At 39.6% G+C, this 21,401-nt stretch overlaps 1 protein-coding gene across 1 annotated transcript; it reads left to right on the top strand.

Annotated features, from left to right (window-relative positions):
- The first annotated feature begins 5,252 nt into the window (after positions 1 to 5,252).
- LOC103904301 (ovomucoid-like) lies at positions 5,253 to 10,148 on the top strand. Its single transcript, XM_009285729.2, has 4 exons — positions 5,253 to 5,316; positions 7,252 to 7,271; positions 9,428 to 9,555; positions 10,103 to 10,148. The coding sequence occupies exons 1-4, from the start codon at positions 5,262 to 5,264 to the stop codon at positions 10,146 to 10,148; spliced, it is 249 nt and encodes an 82-aa protein (XP_009284004.1). The 5' UTR covers positions 5,253 to 5,261.
- The last annotated feature ends 11,253 nt before the right edge of the window (positions 10,149 to 21,401 follow it).

Here is a 21,401-nt window from a genome sequence, read left to right on the forward strand (position 1 = left end):
CTGTCTCGAATCACCTCCCTGTCCTCCATGTGCCTTAGCATAGCTTCCAGGAGGATCTGTTCCATGATCTTCCCAGGCACAGGGGTGAGACTGACTGGCCTGTAGTTCCCCAGGTCTTCCTTTTTTCCCTTTTTAAAAATGGGGGTTATGTTTCCCCTTTTCCAGTCAGTGGGAACTTCACTGGGCTGCCACAACTTCTCAAATACGATCGATAGTGGCTTAGCAACTTCTTAAAATACAAAATAGAAGGCAATTTAAAATAAGTCCTATTCAGTGCTCACTGTCTAATTCATTCAGTGCTGTGTTAAGCTGTTAATGCCTGTTTTGCATATATCTGTGAAGAATCAAGTCATTCAGAAACATCAATGATATGACACGAAGTAACTCAAAGTATTCACAAGCTAGTTGCACAATAGTAAGTATCACAGCCCTGTAATTTATCTTAAAGAGATGAGAAGATACAAAGAAAAAGAATAAAGATCAGCTCCAGCCTTTGCAGAGAGTTATGATGTTGGGTTGTTGTTTTTTTTACTTTCTAAAATAACATATGAAACCTTCAGCTGGGATCTGTCCCAGCCTGATACCTGCAATTTTAAAGAAAGGCTCCTTTGATCTTTCTTAAGGTGTGGAAAATGGGAAACTCACCTTCCTTCAGGCAAATACCCAAATGTTTTGGCACAGTTTGATGCCTTAAGAAATGCATCACTTGGTTCTCAAATCTTCCATTGAGCAAGACTTTAAAGTCTGATATGTTAATTGCACATGGGTGGACAGCCCTAACCACCCACACACAATCAAATTGAAGGAGCCTGTGTACTGGGTTGAGTATAAACATGCACCAGAATCACTAAGAGGTCTGAATTCCCACTCGTGACCATATCAATATCTATCTTGGCTTGTACATTCTTTCCAGTTATACCTGGTGTGTGAGAACATGTTTTTTAGCTATTCCATGTGCCTTTTTTTCAGCACTGTTGATGTCCTCAATGTGAGGCACTCCATCATATGAACGGGAACAAGCTACTGTGCATCAATGCTTTCTGGAATGCAGCCAGATAACATCCTCCCATGCAGAATAAAGCAGGCACTTAACTAATGACGTGCTGCAGCAGCGTATTTGGCATCACATTTATGCTCCATTCAGGGCTCCAAAAATAAAAGCAATATATCAATAATTGTGACAAATGTTCTCACTCTCCAAAAAAAATGCACTAATATTTTATCAGATATAGCAGACCCATTGAAGTGAATAAACATTTGTTCACCAAGTAATTACTTTTTCTTCTTCAAAATAGCCACTTGGAGAGGTAAGAAGTTGGGAAAAGACAAGATACAATGACAAAAATTGAAAACTATCAGAGGCCCACAATTAACATACATGTATTCAAACAGTACCTCCCAGCTCAATGGAAACCAGTACGAGTTTGCTGAAGAGACCAAAATTTCACTCACAATTTTTCAATCCAAACAGAGTCATGAATTTCAGAATTAGTTTTAGGTATGGTAAAGAGGCCTACTTATCCAACTCTGGGAAGCAGCTATTACTAAGCAGATCTGAACACTTGTTTTCCAACAAACAACATTTTTTTTTCAAGTAGCTAAAATCAGTCCAACTACTCTTTTGTCCGTGTCTGCTTTGTCAAATCTAGAAATGTTAACTCATAAGGACAAATATAATATGCCACAAAGTCCCTAAGCAGCTGACAGTCAGCAACACTTAACATTCACCTATAAGAATCACAGAATCAGTTCAGGTTGGAATGGACCATGGGGGTCGCCTGGTTCCCCACATCCCCACCCACCACCAGACCATGGCCAGTTTAGAACACATTCATTTTTTATTATCTCCAAGGATGGAGTTTCTATAATCTCTCTGGGCAACCTGTTCCAATGCTTGACTACTCTCATTGTGAAAATTGTTTTCCTCATATCTAATTGGAATTTCTCTTGCTGCAATTTGCACTATTCTCTCTCTCCCTTTCACTGTGCACCTCCAAGAAGAGTCTGGCTCTTGTCTTCTCTGTACACCTCTATAAAGTAGCTGAAGACAACAATGAGACTTTGCCTTCTTTCCTTAAACTGAACAAATCACTTCTCTCAACCTTTCCTAGTATGACATGTGCTTCATCCCTCTAAACATCTTGGTGGTCCTTCACTGGATTTGCTCCAGAATTTCAGTGTCTTTCTTGTGCTGCGGAGCCCAGAACTGTACACAGAGCTCCAGATGCAGCCTCATAAGGGCTGAACAGGGGGAAATGATTTTTTTGACTTGATAATTACATTCTTACTAATACAGCCCAGTATGCAGAGTTGGACTTGTTCACTGTAGGGCCAAACCATTGACTCATGTTCAACTTGTCCACCAAGAGAAGAACCGCTCTGTTCTCCTCTCAATCTGCCACTGAATGTTCTCAAAGACAGCACTCTGACCTAGATAACCTATCTGAGGATGACAGGTCTCAGGCTGTCAGACCAGCTCCGTATGAAGACTACCAGGGCAAACAACAAGCCTCTGCAAGTTTGGACAGAAAGACACCTCAGATGAAGCATTTTTTCAGCCAGTGACTATTTTCTCCAGCTGGCTAATGTGAATTCCACCCATTCTTAAAGCTAGGCATATAGATACTGGGGTACTTCAGTATCCTTTTAAACTGGAGTTGCAATAAATGCTTTGTGGCATTACTTTTTACCGAATTTCATTTTGAGATTTTGCATATGAGTATTACCTCACTGCAGAAAGTGAAACAGACTATTGCTTTCTGTGTATGGCATTTTTCTTCTCAAAGCTTCAAGACAGCTTTGATATTTCAAAATGCAAAAATCTCCAGAACTTTGGCTGACCCCCTGCTGTGCCCTGCTTGTCGTGAGCTGCTATTTGCACACCCTACAATATGTCACAGCTTCTCATCAGAACTGTATCCCTCCTATCTGAGTGGTCTGGGCAAGCTCTACAAAGCTTAAGGTCCACTGCTCAGAAAATTAATCTTAATTTGATTCAAAAGCCCTAATCAAAACACCTAAACATTACCAGAAAGAAAACACTCACACCATGGCTATCCTGCTGTGGGGCATAGAATAAGCATCAGGAATCCTTTCAATAGCAAAGTAATTTTCAAATGCTAAGAAAAATCTAATCGAAAATCTTCCTCCCTCATTAGCCCCCTCCAACCTCCAAAAGTCCTCTCTCCCTTTCTACACTAGTCCTCAGAAAATCTTCCTACATCATCTCAGAAGATGACAAACAGATGTTTATATTCTTCTGCTAGAGGGATGGGATGGATACTGAGGTTGCATCAGACAGTACACTCTGTAGCACCGTATTAGGCAAGACAGTGTAACCAAAGTGGCAGATTTCCTCATACCAGTGTCAAGGAACCTGCGTGTTCTGTCAAGCTGCAGTTTTATAGTTTCAAGATATCCTCAGGAGCCTTGTTTGCTCAAAACTATTCAGACTAGGAGTACCTTCTGGCTTGTTTTGGGTTTTGCTCTTGTTGCCTGATGTTGGTAATCGTCCATCAACCAAAGAACATGTCCTGAATATTTGCTGTGAGTTTATACACGCTCTACGCCAGGCTTTTCAGAAAAGTTTTGGGCTCTCCAGAACAAAAGTTTCACTGACATCCCAAAGCAGCAGAATCCAGACCAACCCAAATTTAAATCACAGCCTGTCTTTTGTGATCTCTACCTCACAGGAATATGCAGATGTCCAAGTGAAGAACAAAGAAAAAATTAAAATGAAATCACCGAAGTAAGGGCATTTAAAAAAAAAAATCTACAGGCCTCCACCTCAAACCAGATCTTTACCTACCCTGGAACTGGAATTTGATGGCATCTATTTTTTTGTCCCATTAAGTGATGAGGAATTAACCGTTTATTCGTTACCTACATTCTTTAAAGACAAGATGATCTGTATCCCTCTTGGGATGAGTTAGTGGGGCCCAAAGTCTACTTGACCTATTACAACCTTTTCTGTAAAACTTTCAGTCCCTCTGAAATTAGCATATATGTCCCTAACTCCTGCATGGGGAAAAAGCCCCAGGCTATCTTGCAGCGTAGGGAAGGTGATCACTGGAATACTGTGAATTGTAATGGTGTGCAGGGATCTTTCATATTGAGACAATTTGCACATCTGCATTGCAAATCACTAAAGAGAAGGGACTTCTGGAAGGCTGGGTTCAAACAAAACTACAGGCTCAAAACTCCACATTACTTTGAACTTTATGAAAATTAAGACTCAGATCTGAGTTTCCCACTGTGACTCTACCCCTGGTCTGTACTATAAATGCCAGAAAATTATGCCTATTGATTAAGTCACTAACACACTGGTATGTTGGATTTGTTTAAAGAATCCCACATGATATGATACCTATTGTGCTGGAAATAGCAACAAAGGAGAAGATGGGCAAGCAGGGGGATCTTCTCCATATCTCCATGACAGCAAACTAGGCGGTAACTCAGCAGGATGCACAATGGCTGTGAACTCATCACTTCTCTGCTAGGCAGTGCAATGTGGTATCTTTGCTCCTTCCGTCACAAAGCATTGTTTCTGATCTCTAAACTGGTGGAACTTTAAAGGCAGAACACTGAAAGACTGGGGGATCTTCTGGGCTGTGTGTGAAGGTGAGGGTATTCACGTGAAACACAGACTTTTCCAAGCAGCAACTACTACCACAGAGCAGTCTGAAAGGGCTCAGCGCATGGCCATACTAACCTGCATCGCCTCTATCCACAGCTAGTGACAAGGGTCTCCAAAATTTCAAGAGAATAGGAATTAAGCATTTCAGCTCTACTGGTATGATTTTCTTGGAATGCACCCAGTAAGAATTATTCTTTTGCCCTGAGAATTATGTTCAGCTCTAAGGATCAATATGACAATAACAGAACCGCAATAAGTAACCACCTTACTGAGTCACTCCTTGAACTCGCTAATGGAGATGGAACAGTTAATTAGGCAAGGGGATTAGCCAAAGTACAATACATCTCCTTTATCAACACAATCCATGCTGTGACACTCATCTTTGCCCTGTACTTATGACCTTCACGTTGTACAGAAGACATTCTTACTGACACTACCCATGGGCAACACCTTCTTCTAATTACCTTCTCTACAAGGAGGATTTCATCATCAGGGTTCCTGCTCTTTGTGCGTTCATATATATATATCGGCTCTCACAGATACACGAATACACATTTAAGCTAAGTGTACAGGAATAATTAGAGCACAGATTGGCTGTGAAACAGGTCAAGAACCCACGTCTGCCATGAAGATAACAGGTGCCTTTGTGCTCCTCACCCTGGCAGTTCTTTGCTTAGCAAGTGAGTAACCTTTTTTACTTCCTGATATGTTATAGTTCTAATGTTCAAACACTGCAAGCTTCTCAGTCTACTGGGATAGTAAGCAATGGGTGCTGGATGTGGGTGGCAGAAAGCAAGTGAAATTTTATGCTTGTGCACTATTTAGCAAGCAATATTGCACCAGCTTTACAGTTGCCAACTTGAGCAGATGAAACCTATTCCTTGATGGTGGTGTGAATCAGAGCTACATTCTGCATTGTAACTAAAAAGTGAACTGTAAAGCCTCAGAACTAAAGCCGGTTTTTACCTACTGATTTTTTTCCTCCATCTGAGCAGAGAGCTTGGAGCTGATGAGGTCCTTCTCCTGCCAAACTGAGAAAGCAGGAGACAGTTGATTATGCACGGGCCACATAATATGGCTGTGAATAACCTCTTTATGATGTTAGTTCGCCAGGCTGGAAAGAGCTTTGGGGCGCAGGTTGCTCTATAGTAAAATAAGGAGCTAGGAGTAATTTCCTGAGCCTTCACCTGGTAATTCTTTTTAAACAAAAACTTGCAATAAAAAAAAAAGTAAGATATAGAAAAATAAGTACATTTGGAATAACTGAAAGAGGAGAGTCCAAATCTTCTCTGCTAGTAGTATAGCAGTTCAATAGCATTATGAATGTTAAAGAAGCAAAACAATGAAAATGTTAAAACAAAACCAAAATTATGAAACAAAATAATCTGTTTCCATTTTGAATAGCTCTGAAAAGTTTGCTTTGAAAATTGTCTCAAAATCAAAATTCTTATGAAAAATGTCAATTTCAATGAAATGGCATGCTTTTCATGGAAACTGTTCTTCCAAACAGTGTTTCATTAACTGCAGATAAATGAATAAATATTGCTTTCATACGAATTCCAGCAAATCCCTTCCTTGAACATTCTAGTTTATCTTATCTGCATTAAAACTTTATGGATCAATACTTTTTGAGCCACATCTTTTTTGCATTCACTCCCAAATACATAGTGGATACTAAAAGGTTACCAGAGGAAAAATAACATCTTAATGTTTTTGTGGAAGTGGGTTAAATATGATCCAATTCCAGAAAATGAAAACTCAGTCAAACTTATGGTGACATAGACTGAAACTTGACATGGAACATTATTTATGCTAGTTTTCTTTACCTTGGACAACTTTATTTGATGAGAAGATGTAAGCAGCTCCATGAAAGGAAGTTTCAGTGGAAAGCTTAATGGCTTTAAAGATCAAAAAAAGCTACATTTAGTCAGAAAGACAAGTGCTAGAGCTGTATTGCCTTTTAGATCATAATGCATTTTCTTCCTGCTCCTTCTGTACAGAAGCCTCTGCCTGATAACTTTTATCCTTTGGAAGCCACAGAATGACGATTACAGGACAGGAGAAGAACAAAATACATTCCTAAAGAAAGTAGCAAATGTGTCACCATAATGGAGACATGCCAATGTTACTTGATTACTTTCTGGGAGGTGTAATTACCATTGTTTTGAAGGAGCTTTTTGAAGCCCCACCTGAGAACAGGGCTCCATTATACTAGATGCCATGTGTATACAAAATAGGAGCCAATCCTTCTGCTAAATAGTTTAGAATCCATATTGACTGGCAAAGGAAAACACTTTTTAAAGTGGTATTATGATCCAAATTGCATTATCATCATTATATATATTTAGTATTATATTTACCTCTGACAACAAAGGCTGTTCTAGTTGCTGACACAGATTTCTAAGGTAAACAATACAGTAAGGTCTACTTGTTTAATAGGTCCTGAAACCTGTATCTTATTAAACACGGAAAAATTATGTCAGTATTCATTTTCAAGGAGGTAAGAGACTTGGTGTTGCTGGAAGGGCTGTTACTAATGAAACCATCCCAGTTGCAAACTGAATATTCAACAGTGGTTTTTTATTTTATCTTTTGTGATTCTGTTTATATTGCAGATGCTGCCAAAGAGAATGAGGTGAGTAATTTTCTCCTTTATTTCTGGATAAAAATATATAGTTTGCAACAACATGAGGCCCATGAGGTAAAAAAAGCATATTAAACATTAATTAAATGCTGCCAAAGTATTTCAGAGAGAAATCCCTGAGTTTGAGATATGTGGCTTCCATACAGTTGCCCTGACAACTTCCAGATGTTTTTACATGTAATGCAGTCTGGGCAAGGCAAGGCCAAATTTTAAGTCAGAGAAATCAAGATTTTTTTAATATTTATCTGGTGATGACACTTTCTTGGTGACCTTCAGATCCTAAATCATGTACCTAGAGATTTTAATTTCTCTCTGACTATGCTGGAGTGTCCATCCTGGGGTCAACCTCTGAAAGAAATGAGGCACCAAGCAATAAAATTCCTTACTCAGGAGAGCAGAGACAAGCCCTTTGGGAGTCCAGTGGACAGTAGCAGGGAGTGGGAATTCACACACACACAGAGCTGGTCCAATACTAAGCACACCATATACAGCCTCTGATGCCTAAAACTACACCAAGACATACATACTTTTCCAGGAAGAGCCTGTTCTGCTCTCCACACCAAAGTAAGTATCTTCCCCATTTTACCAGCTGTTACACATATATATATGGGGCAAATTCACCTAGTTTCTAGCTTTTTTATTAGCTGACCCTTGCCCCTCACAAGTTGGTGGTTGACCAGTTTTAAAATGATAAGTTACAAGCTACAGAGATTGCCTCCCATGCCACTGCCTCTGCTGGCTTATGTTGTGGAAACCTGTCAGCTACGTCAGGTCTCTGACCTGCTTTTGCAGTTGGGGCTAGGTGTGCTGCCTCCTGCTTTCCAGCCACAGAGTTTGAAATGTGTGAGCAGCCAGGGCTTTGGAGGAGAGGGACAGGACCAAATGAAGGAAAAACCCAGGTAAACTAACATCCCATATGCTTTTTCTTTTTTATGGGACACTGCATTTAAGCCCATAATACCCAAGAGTGATTGGCTAATGACTCTTTTTGGCAGTGGAGACTTCAGCCTGCGCTGCAGCCATGGCACAGGGGCTGGGCTGCTGAAGGGGTTGACCACACAGAGCTCCTCACTTCACCCACCTGCAGACCCTGGGCAATGACTAGCATAAAACCAATCATATAATCTGCAATAAATTCCAGGGTTTGGCTAAGTAATACTCCTATCTTTCACTAAGAGTTGGAATGAAGGGGAAAAAATCAGGCCATAACAAGAGAACAGCAAGGCTCGGTTCTGTTTTAAATGTATACATTTATAATACATATTTTGGCTAGATCTTCAGAAAGGAAAACCTCTAGTCATAGTGTTCTTCCAAAGACTAATATGCTTCAAATTGTCACTAGACTAGCAGCAAAAAGAGCTGAACAAATTTTAGTTACAACAGCACCTATAAGGACAGGTGATTTCCTAGGCAAGGAAATCCTAGGCTTTTGAGGATAACAAAGCACATCATTAACTAGAATATGTGCACTGCAAAAGGAACTCATTGCTTGTCAAATACCAGGAATAATATTCACTTGACAGGAGGAGATTGAGCTCCAAAACCAGGACAGGAGCACTTTCAGTCATTTCTTTTATTAGTTTGTACTCCCATTTTCATATATAAGTCTGTAATGAATACAGTCCCACTATCAGATGAGAGCCTTTCAACAATTTCTTTTCATGCTAATACTTAAATAGGACTTTACTTAATTCTGCCTGGGCAGATCCTTTCACCAGTGTAAAAAGCGTCAAGAGCTGATACTTGTGCAATAAAGAGACAGAAACCCTTCACATCCTTGAGAACTAATCTCACCTGAATTTACTGATAATTGCAATCAGGTAGAAAAAAATATTAAGCCTCAACTTTTCTGTAGCTGGAAAAGGGGCTGTATTTTTTGCAGTGATGTATTCTTATTCAGACAGACAGCGAAGTCCCTGAAGGTGCTCAGAACCTGACATGGGTAGCATCACACACATCTCTGTCAGAAGGAATGTTTCTTTTTTGAGGCTTAGGCTCAGCTAATATAGATGGTGGAGCCCCATTGACCACGCTGCTCTAGAGCAACTGACAAGCTTGTCCAAAAATTTCATATATTCATTATTTCTGTAGGTGAACGGAGAATGTGAGAAAGATGGATTCAAAGAAAAATGATAATGTATTTGCAGGTAGACTGCAGTGAATACAAGAGGTTAGAGAGAGGAAGACCTATTTACTGCGAAAGACTCTATCAACCTTTTTGTGGCTCTGATGGGAAAACATATAACAACAAATGTTCTTTCTGCAAAGCAGTCCTGTAAGTACAATACTATGTAATTACTCCTGAATAAGCCAAAATCTGAGACTAGCTGAGTTATCTGGTATTTCCATTCCACCTAAGTGCTATCATTTTTTTCAGGGTCACTACTCCTCTGCCTCTTTGCTTAATCTTTATAGACTAATTGCTTCTCCCACCAATAAGGTCCAATTGAGCTAAACAAATGCCCTTGATATTTGTGTGAGCAACTTCCTACTCTAGCAGAAACTGTAGTTTCTCTCTACTAGAGACAGTAGAAGTCAGACAGTACAGAGAAGAGTCCAATGAGCAACACAGGGCTAACAAGGCACCTGGACCCAAATCAGGTCATATAAGAATTCAAAAATGGTACTGGAAATATCTTGCTTTTTATGGATAAAATACATACTTTTTAAAAGAAAATTGTTTACAGATCAGTGCCTTCTTGTCTACTACAAATGTTTATAGTGTCTGTTAGCAAGTTGTTGGCTGAGGACTTCAGAGAGATTTTAGTTTATAATGTTAAGCTTATTGTCTGCAATGTCTATGTCCTCCCTTTCCTTTGCAGGAAAAGTAGAGGTACCTTACGCATGAAGCAAGCAGGGGCATGCTGAATGAATTCTGCGTGACAGAGAAGAGTGCTGAGAACAGCTTTACACTGCCTTATCACAATCTCTTAATTTAATTTCATTCATCCTGCCTGTTCTGATGATGGTGAACAAAGCACAAAGTAGGCTTTTCAGTTGTGCTCTGTCATTTGTGGCTTCTCTTTTGCTCCCCGCAAAGCATTTCTTTGGGACTCTCAGAAGCATTCCTGTTTCTGTAGCAGTTGGTTTTCACATGAGCCCTTCATTATATATTTGTCTCCACAGTTAAAGTTCAAATCTTCTGCCAATGCCACCTGATTTTAGTGGCCACAAGTCAGTGCAGGCATTGCCTCTGCTTTCCTTGTTGGTGAAGTGTTTTCTTTCATCTACCCAGAAACTTTTGCAGATACTTCTTTTCAAAGGCTTCAGCTTTCCTAGGCAGTGCTTTGACTCCTCCAGTTTTGTAGCTAAATTTTAAATGCTCATTTTTCTTCTAACTTTGCACAATTCTGATTCATGTATGTTGTTTAGCTACTTAGTTTGCAAGTTTATTAAAATAAACATTGTCGCTCTTTTTGTCCATGGTGACCTTTCTAGAGAATAAGTTTTTGCATCCATTATTCACAAATGAGATATTTCCCAAGGTACAGAAAATAATCACAGAGCAGGAGCTAGGGACAGAGGTAAAAAACCAAAGCCTGGAAGACAAAAGTTGTAACACTGATAATATGCACTAGATGGCCTCATGTTACTGGAATTTACCCTACAATCTGGCTCTTTTTTTCCTTCAAATGAAACAAATCTGGTAAACTGTAAGACTGTATAAGCTTCATAGCAGTGTCTCTGTTAAATCATGTCATTTAAATGTGATCATTAATGATTCTGTTCACTTCTGATAACTTGGCTGGTTTCAGACCTGAAGAAATTTCTGTTCTGCTGTTGCATCCTTATTATCTTCATTATTAAGCTAGTTTATGTCTTTTACACTTGAATAGTCAGTCAAGGGAATAAATTTTCCCAGAATTAAAACCTATGAATGACTGACTTTACTGGGCTTACGCATGAAGAAAATTTTGGAACTGGAATGTGGGTATCATTTCTGATCATTTCTGTCTCGTACTCTAGTTGGGCTGGAGTAAGACTCATACTTCAAAAAAATGGAAAATGAGGGAAGAAGCTCATGTCCTTGCCTTTGAAGGCAAGACACCAAAAAGCCTAGCCATTCCACTGCTGGCTGAATGTCACTGTAGCATCAGGCAGACTGCATTCTGTAACAGAAGGATCAAGAGGATTTGTTGGTCCACAGTGTTAGTATGTGAGTGTTAGCACGCGCTCTTTCTCCTGACAGAGCTGGGAACATCACCCTCATTCCCTGTAGAGGAGAAGAGGCTGTTGGACTTTATGTGATGCTGATTAACAACCAAAGAGAGAATCTTTCACAGGCTACTTTACCAAGGAATTAAACAGTGCCAGGACACAGCTGTGAGCACTGGAACTCCATCATCTTTACTTTGAAATTGTTAGCATGGCCCTGGCATGGTCCTGTCTTGGATCAAAATTCCACCCAACAGTTCTCAGGCACATCTTGGGAGGCTAGGGACCATTCCCAAATAGGAAACTGGATGAAGGCACCCTGTTTTGGAAGCTAAAATAATTTCATAGCAGAGATGTGACTAGACTCAACTAGCTGGCCTCTGAATGACAGAGGCTCTGTTTAATTTGCTAGTACACACTGATGTAACCCTAGTCTCTAGTTTGATTTATAACGTGAGCTGGCTGAACTATTTTTAAGCTAATTGCCTATTACACTCAGTACATCTGGAACATCTGGAAGAATTATAAAGCCGAAAACAACAAAAAATGAAAGGAAAAACTGAGGATTAATGAAATGCTAGATTAAGTATGTAAATGGAGTGCTATCTTCCAACGAAGCAAACACCATAAAAAGTAAATACTCTGCATTTCTATGTCAAATAATAGTAAATAATGAGTGTATTTAACAAGGGACTTCTTTTTCCTGACGGTACAGTTCCCTAATGCATTGCATTTCTGGGCAAAATAGCAGTAGCTACTGAATATTATGTAAATCTTGGCCAGATGGATTTCTTAACATTATTATATGCTGTTCCCAGTCACTGGTGTGTCCCATAAAACCACAGGTAGCAGAACAGGAGCCTAGGGACTGTTTTTTGGGATGGAGTGGAGTTTATTCTCCACTGTGGGAGGCTTCAGACTCCTTTCTAAGGGACAGTGGTGCTCTTAGTACGTTAAAAACCTACTCAACACTCTGGATCATTCAAAGGCCACTGAAACTGATGGGAGGCTGCCCGTGACCTTGGCTTTAAACATGTATCAGAAAGGAGAAAATGGGCATATTATTTTCTAGGTGATGCATAAGCAGAAGCTACTCACTTTGATGTTCTAGTGAGGTTATCAGTTTAGAATATCAGTCTTAGCCAAGTGCCAGGATAAAGTTGGAAACTTAAACATTGAGACTAATGAAGATGGATGAAGAGCTTCTGCATAGACTACAGCGCCCTTCTCTTTGTAACTGAAGTCAGGATTAGCATCTTCATTTGTCAAAGGACGGACTACTGCTCTAAATGCCAGATTACAAAAGTATGTGAGGAACATAAAGCTCCTAGAGTGAGGAGTGTGGCCACTCTCTTCATGGTACCTCCCAGACTGTGTTTCTGCTTGGTGTATTTCTCTCAATAAAATCAGACTTTATGTGTGGTGTGGATGGGGAGAAGTGGTGGAGGGGCTCATCTTCAGGTGCCATGTTCTCCATGAAACAGAAAAAGCACAGTCCATTAAAGCAAGTTATAGTTCCCTACAATGCCAACTTATCAATGTTATTCCAGAAAAGCTGGCAGAACAAATCTCATCTTTGCACTTTGTTAACAAAGGCTTAGTTAATAAAGGCCATTTCCATGAAACCAAATGTTCATTTCATAGTTAGAGAGCCTCAACAGACATTAAGCAGGTTTCTATCACATATATTTCTTTATTTAGTCCCTTCATCATTAGTATTTTCTGATTGTGGGAAGTTTACATTGCTATGAACTATGTTCTCATGGATATGTTTAAAATAATTTTTTCATGAGACTGTCCCAACTGCTGAAGCAAGTTATCAGAATGACACATTTTCAAACGTAATTTACACTCATGGTTGCTTTGGAAAGCAGACCTTCCTTCTACATTAGTGAAGAATGGATGCAACAAATCACAGATGATGAAACTTGGCATGTTCAAGCATTTTCAGATGGTGGCAGTGACAGCACCATGGGCAGATGGGTGAATATTAAGCAGAATCAATGGACAATGTTTTAACGTGAAGATTTTAAACCAGGAAGCTGGAGAGCACTTGTCCATTCCTTCTCCTCATTATCTCCTCAGGCTTACTTTAGTGCACAAACCAGAGCAATATAGTCTTTGCCGATTCCTAAAGATGCATCTGTTAGCTGAAAAAATCTGTAGTGAAATACACATTGACCATACTGCCTTCTTTCTTTTCCCATGATTGCTTAGTGGAGAAGACTCCACGTGTTCAGCTAAGCCACGTACTCAAGAATCCTGCAGGCTGACTGAAACACTAATAAAGGGTTAGGTGCAGATGGCATCTTTTTATCTTCTCTATGAAATAAAAAGGCTGGAAATCCTTGTAATTCTAACACAAACAAAGTCACATGGACTTTTCTAGGGGTTTATATGGTTATCTTCCCACTCTCTTTCAACCCAGGGTGAACTTCTGTGAATAAATGATGGAGAACACTAGAATGGTGACATACATTATGAAAATACTTATGTTATGTAAGCTGACATTGGAGGTTTTTTTCATTTTTCTCTGCCCAAAGATAGGGACATTACATACCATTGAAATATTTTCTAAAAATCTTCGAGAGTCTAGTGAAGTTGCCATGTCTTGAAGTTGCAGGTAAGACATCTGACTAGAAAAGCAATGCAATAAAAATCCTCCATTGGGTCACCAGACTATTGGTACTTTCAATGCATTTTTTCTTTCTTCTTTAGCTAGACTGCTCACATTAGTACCTCCAGCATTAATTAGATATGTTGCTGGTAAAAAGATAAATTGTAAATCTGTGCTAAGGTAATAAGAAACTGTTGGTTAGAGCCACAAGCGCTCATGACCTCTGGCACAAGACCAGCAAGACTTAAGGGCTGTGTGCATGGACTGGTGGAAAAGGCTATTCAGATGGCTCTGACTATTATCTTTTGGATTAGGACATGTATAAAGCATGAGAATGTAGGCTGGTACTGAAACTAAAGAAAATCAGTGGCAGAAAAAAATCTGCCAGTATGAAATGTTACTGCTCATCAGCTAGAGTTGTTTCCTGTTAAACGAGATAAGCTGAGAAAGCTAAGGAACCTAGTTCTCTTAGTATCGAATGAGAGGAATTAATGGAGGACATTGGCAGAAAATTCTTCTGTTTATCCGAGGACACAGACTAAAGCCACCACTATCATGAATTCTGTTTATCTGGAAACCAGGTCCCAGCAATTAGGCAGTAGGAATGCAAATGAGCAAGGTAATATTGTAGAAGTTTCTCATAGCTCAAAGGCTTGTGGGTCTGGCCAGTCAACCTAAAAAGATTGTCACAACAGGTCAGCTTACCCTGAATGTGTCTTGACTGACAGAGGTCAAAATGAGAAAACAAAGATCAAATTGAGAAAACAAAGTCAAAGTCTGATGTTTCATCATGATGTCAGAAAATCCAGCAGACAATTTGGGGATATTTTCTGCCTTCTAGCTTGGCTTGTTATAGCCTGAGTGGATATTCACACCATCTGCTTTAGTCTATAGAGGTATTTAACTGCCTGTGTTTGTGGACCAAACCTAAGATACTAAGTTTCCTATGCAGCCAATGCACATCCACAAGGGTGATTCAGAGCCCTGTAAGTTAGAGGTCTAAAATAGTCTACCACAGACCCCTGCATCTACCACAGACCCCTGGGACTCTAGTTCATTTCTCTTAATTTCTGACATGAAACAGTAGATGAGAGCAGCTGGAGAGCAATACTCTCCAACATGGAGTGCTTGTGCTTTTTATCAGCTCCTGCTAGCATCATGTGCTGGCCCATAGCTGCAGATAACACTGAGAAGCATACCAGATTTTGCCACATACCACAGCAAAGAACATGATTTGCAAATTGCCGTAAATGTTGAAGCAGCCGGACAATCTGGACAGTCAAGTTTGTGTGATGGAGCAACGACATAGAAATATGGGGAAGGGAAAATGTATGTAGCTTGAGCGAGCTGATGAAACATGCTGAGATCCTGTTTGCTAGAAAATAAAGTAGAGGTAGCCAGATATTGGCATTGAATGGAAAAATAGAACAGATCTTCTTGCACTCATTGAGGATTAGAGTCTTCAAAACTCTGCACTGAAAAAGTACTCATATATCGTTGATGTATCTATTTATATGTGGAGGAGAAGGAAGGGCTTTCACAGTAAGGTCTTACGACATTTTCTTTTTCACTTCTATGACAAGAGGTAATGAAATACAGGCCTGAAAATCAGATGGGTTGGATTCCCGAAAAAGAAAATGCCAGTGCTATAATAAAGCTACTTCACTTGTCCATAAAGCCCTGTATTTTCTGATATTGTTGTAACTGTCATTGTTCTAGCATGTAAGTGCAGTAGGTCAAGAGCACTGGTGCTACGTCCTCTACGTGCTCAATATAAGAAATGGACCCTGCCCCTAAGACCTCGGAGATTGACCTGGAAAGCAATCTGTTGAGGGGGAATGTAGCCACTTCGATCAAAGCCTCTTATATATCAGACATGTATGGGTGAGCCAGAACCAACATCCAGGTCTCCTGACTCCTACACTAGCAATTACATTCTTAAAGACATCAAGGGCAACATGAAAAATTGCCAGCTGTGCTCTACAGTTGCTATTGCATAAATCATTCTTTTGATCAGACCAGAATCCCATGTCTCTGGATTGAAGATAATACCAGGTGACAGACTGGTGAAGTATAATGGAATATAATTCACATTCAACTGGCTTCATTATGGTGTATCAGTGTCTGGTCAGCCTGGAGAGCTGCATTCTAACCCTGCTTTAAAACCAGTGTGATACTGCTCAGGCTGTTTACACTAAATAGCTCAAAGGTCATCTCATGCTTGTTGAGTGTTTCCAGTTACTACAGTTATTTGGTGTTTCTGAATCTTCTAATACTACTAAGTATTTGGAAAAAAACAGGTCCTCAGTGCCACAACTTAGAGAATGTAAGCAGAAAACATTTTCAACTATTTGATCTTAAGATCATAAGATCTTACTCTGTAAGACTCTGTAACTTGTGGCTGCAAAGAGAACTGGTAAAAAAAAATGTCACCACCAAAATACCAGTGAAGTTCTCAACACTTAGTACTCTTTATTTCAGCCATGTGTCAAGAAGGAGACATCTTAAAATTTTAAATTTTTATTGAATTTGCATTTTCATGGCAATCTCTTGCTTTGGAACATTCTTCAGCTGGCTCCAATATAAAAAAATAGACGGGAGATGATTAAAAGCAAGTCTTGAGCTAAGGGAATGGATAAACAACCAGGATATGGTGCTAAATTAACTCTGATCACACTAGCATTGTAAGCTTAGGAAAAGATAGAAAAAATAATTTTTTCGTGCCATATTTGATACCTTTAACAGTAAAGGAGATTGGAACGCTATCCAGTACTTTTGCACAAAACGTGCAGGCTCCTACATGCTCTGTTTAAACAGATATGTTGCCCTCTCTCCCCAAAGAGAGGGCATTTAAAAATTACAGTGCAGAACATCAGAGTACCAAAGCAATGTATTTCAGTAATGAGCAACAATCAACACACGTATAGTGCTAATCAAGGAGCAAGAAAAGAAACTGGTGACTGAGGAAAGACAAATTATTTTTTTTAAAGAAAAAATGGTGATAGGATTCTACATATTCACTTACAAGAGAGAGGGTCCTCCTCTGAATTTAACAAGCCACGCGGAGAAAAATATTTATCTGTCATGAAAAACAAAACAAAACAAAAAGTCGATGATTATCGTCAAGAAATGTGAGACAGACAGACTTGCCTAGGAATCTTTCCCAAAGAGGCTATTCCAACCATTCTCTGTGGCATGGAGCTCATTATCTCTAGTTTTCTTCTGTTCTGTTTAGGCTTTCATACTTCATCTATCATTATGACAACTCTAATCATTGTCTCACTTTTTTTTCTCCAATTCAATACCATCCTTACTTGTGCTAATGTACCTGATGACTTTTGGTTTTTTGGACTAATGCCTGAACAAATTCCATATATAGATTTTTGGCTGCTTTTTTCTCTTTTCCTCAGTTTCAAATATTACAGATTTCCTTGCAAAAATCATTAAAGAAGCAAAATTTCCTCTCTGTTTTGCAGAAGATAAATAGACCGTAATCCAAACAACTAAAGTCTGATAACAGTTGAGTTCTGGGATTCAGTTCCTTGAGGAATTCGGAAACTGGGGCAGTAACAATCTTCCTTGGGAATCACTCAGAAGGAGGCAAGATCAAATTCAAATAGTAATCCAAACTGTGCATCGATCTGTCCTTGGACAACTCATAAGCATGTAACAAGATTTTCAACTTTTATATTACAGAATATAAACTCTTTGACACTTTGGACAATTGCTAGTAATGCAAAGCTTTGTATGCAAGTTACATACACTGTGAGTTACATGAATTAACTTATCAACTGTCCATAAAGGGATATTTTTCCCATTCTGTGGGACACGAGGTGTGTTAAACTATTGAGACACAAGCAAACACGTAGAGATACACATTTAAAATCTGAAAAACTGAAAAGATCTAAAAAATTTTCTTTCCCTTCTTAATTGGACTTTAAAATTCCAGCACAAGATGGTCACAGGGATCAATAATTATGAAGCTTTCCCCCTGTTAGGCCTAGATATTCTCAGATATAGCAGGAAATTGGAATGCATCAGCTACAAGCATGACAGCTCTAGTATCTCATTCCCAAAGGTTAATGATTCCACAAAGAAGAGCAGCCCCCCTTGACAAAGAAGTATCTCACATAAACCTTACACTAAGTTGGCCAAGCTATGACCATGTGCCTTCAGATGTCCCAGAAGCAGCACCTGAAGGTAGAGGAATGTGGGCACGGGGAAGGCTGTTTTCCCATCCACGCCAGAGGTGCCACCTCCTGGGAGAAGCACAGCACATTTGCAGCTGCTGGCCTCCCACCAGCACACCTCTACCCTTTCTGAGCACAGCTGGAAGGAAGATGATTTCATGTGACACAGAGCATAACAAAAGAATGACAGGTTTGTTTCTGCTGCTGTATCCACTCTTGTGGCTGGTTTCCACTCCTGCAGCGGACAAGCCCATCATTGCAAGGACTGAAGCTGCCGTTACTTCCATAGACTACGCTTCAGTGTGACTTTACAGGAGGGCTTGAGGATTTTGATGGGGAAGGACTCACACCCTGCCGAACAGGGGAATGACAAAACAAGGGAGTTTCCTCCCCGTTCCCAATGAACGTTGCATTGTAGCTCGTCATGGCCCCAGCCGTCACCCGTCTCCCACAATGAGCAGGACCCCAGTTTAATTCCAGCTCTGAAGGCCCTCAGTTCCCTATCCCAATCGTAAACTTACCTAACCTGAAGCAGAAGGCTGCAAATTTCTTTCCACCTCTCAACTCCAAACATACATTTAACTATAGCTCCCTTCTGAATCCCATGCTTATCGTAGCTTTCCTGTCTGAGCAGGAAAAAAAATCAGAAGCTCAAGGGAGGACACAGTTTCCTTTGCTCCCTTTGTAAATCTGTGAAATCACAGAACATCACCCCATGCCTGCCTGAAGGAAGAGTGCAGACACTGAGATGCTATATTATTTGATTTTTGTTATATACCTTATTAAGAATTTATTGTATTTCTGGAAGCTGTTTTTATTTTTTAATTCTGACTTGCAGCACAGCCTCTTAGGCCTGTTGTTTTAACAGACTCCGTACCCTCTTAAAGGAGAGGAGAGGTGCATTTGGTGACTGTCAGCAGACCACACCTCTTAATGCCACCGGCACATTCTGCCACAAAGGGCTCCCTGTAATCCTCCCACAAACTGATACCCCTTGTCACTTGTGTGAAATTAAACAGCCAGTAGTTTATATGAATTTCTAAGCAATGCCTCCATGTTTTCAAGCAACCAAAGCATGCTACATGGCTATTCTGAACGTGCTCACTGGGCAGCTGAACTGCCTCTTTCTCACTGGAGGAAATCATAACAGCTTCCATCAGCCAGGTCAACAGAAGACAGCCCTGGGTGGCTTATAGTCAGGAAAACAGCACAGTTCCACTCAGTGCAACCAAAACACCTTGGCAGCAGATGGACTTCCCATTTATGAAACTGTAAATATAATTCAGAAGGGTCCAAGTGCCGCTAGAGGTACTTTCTCCTGTGAATGAACTTACTTCAAGTTCATAGCACCAAATCTGTTTTACAAATGCATGCATCATTTTTTCCATAAATCCTTCCATAATTAAAGAATTAGTGAGAAGTGATTTCATGACTTTGTAAACCTCCATGACTGCCAAGAGCACTATGGATCTGGCAACTTTATCCTATTGCAAACAGGTATGTAATTGTCCAAGCTGAGACCACCTTCCCTAAAGGGAAAAAACATGTAGTCCCAGAATCCTCTATATTTAAATTATGTGTCATGGCCAAACCCATGGCCAGTGCAGGTATGAGTTGTAACATCTAGGTATGGATACAGACAGTATGGTAGCATTTCAATGAAACAGGCAGACAACAGCAAGTATTAGCAATAAGAAGTAAATATTTTTACATTATCAGTGCTATGCTAATCCCAAAGTTTTTATAAAATTTTCTTGAGCTTTTTCAGGGTGAAGAGGGGCATGTGCATATCAGAAAATAGAAATCATTCTTTCAAAGTTTAACCTTAAGAGAATATTTCTATGTGCAGAAGACACAAAAATGTGAGGCTAGATATTTAAACTTTGGTGAAAACACTACCGACATGTAAGAGGAACCCTGTATATCAGAATCCCTTTGATTCACTTTTATCAGGTATCAGCTGTGGAGAGAGGAGCAAAATACTAACTGCTGACTCAGTGATGCAGGTGAGACACATTAAGTACCGATTTCTTATAAATACAGAGAGAAAGACTCTTTTTGAAAGAAAATAGTGATATGTTGGGGTTTAGGGTATGCTAAGACATTTTCTTAGAATTATGTTGATGGGGTGGGAGCAGATACAAGAAAAGTGATATACAAATTGTTAATGAGGAGTTATAGATACAGTAAATGTGTTGGGTTTAGAAGATTTTTCTCAGCTTGAAGTTTCTTTTGGAGGTAGATGGGTATTTAATAAGTTGTTCCCTTAGAAACTTCAAGTTTTGAAATGTTGATGAGTTTTGCTAGCCACTCCATATGTAGGTAGTGCCTAATTTTGTCATCAGTTGGGATGGGGAGCATTCATTGTCTCAGAAGATTAAAGTTTAGAAACATCTCTTTGGGAGACTGGTAAGTATTGAGAGTCTGTGGGTTGTAGACTTTTTTCTTTAAAGCATAAAGGAATGCATTAATTCCCTCAGGTCTTTTATTTTTGATTCAATAATACTTGTGTTACAGAAATAAGATTATGAAACCTCCCTAAAATATAAACTTGTAGTATGTATGTCCAATTACCTTCCACCAGTTCTAAATGAGAGGTCTCAACACCGTGGATAAAAAGAAGCAAAGCCAATACTCTAATATTAGTTTAAGAAACAATAGCCTCTTTACTTTGTAAACTTCTCAGTAGTGCACTATATGTAATGCAGTGTGCTATTTCATTTCAAATTTGATCAAGACCAGAACAGTATTTTTATTGATGGCTCAGCATCTCTACTTTCTAATTGTTTTGCTTTGGGTTTTAGTTTAGATATCCTCGAGTGCCTCAAACTCTAAACTTTCTCATATGTAGCAGTGGAGAGAGAAAGAAATAGAACCTTCGAAGATCCATGTATAACATAATCTATGTGATAAATTACTGGGTTTCTGTTAAGAAAAAAAAGAGGGTGTTTTTGGTTTCTGCTGCCTATCTTGTAACCACCTAACCATTCATATACTCTGTTTCTACATAAGTTCAAATGACAGTTAAACCGAACTGCCCTGCCCAAATTCCTTAATTCAGTTTAGTCTCTCGTGTCCTTTTTGCAATATTCTCTTATTGCCACTAACTGTGTGCCCCCCTGCCTTTGGGGGGGGGGGGGGGGGCGGGGGGGGGGGATG

Source organism: Aptenodytes forsteri, unplaced genomic scaffold (assembly GCF_000699145.1).
Source record: "Aptenodytes forsteri isolate BGI_AS27 unplaced genomic scaffold, ASM69914v1 Scaffold54, whole genome shotgun sequence".
Classification (NCBI taxonomy): domain Eukaryota; kingdom Metazoa; phylum Chordata; class Aves; order Sphenisciformes; family Spheniscidae; genus Aptenodytes; species Aptenodytes forsteri.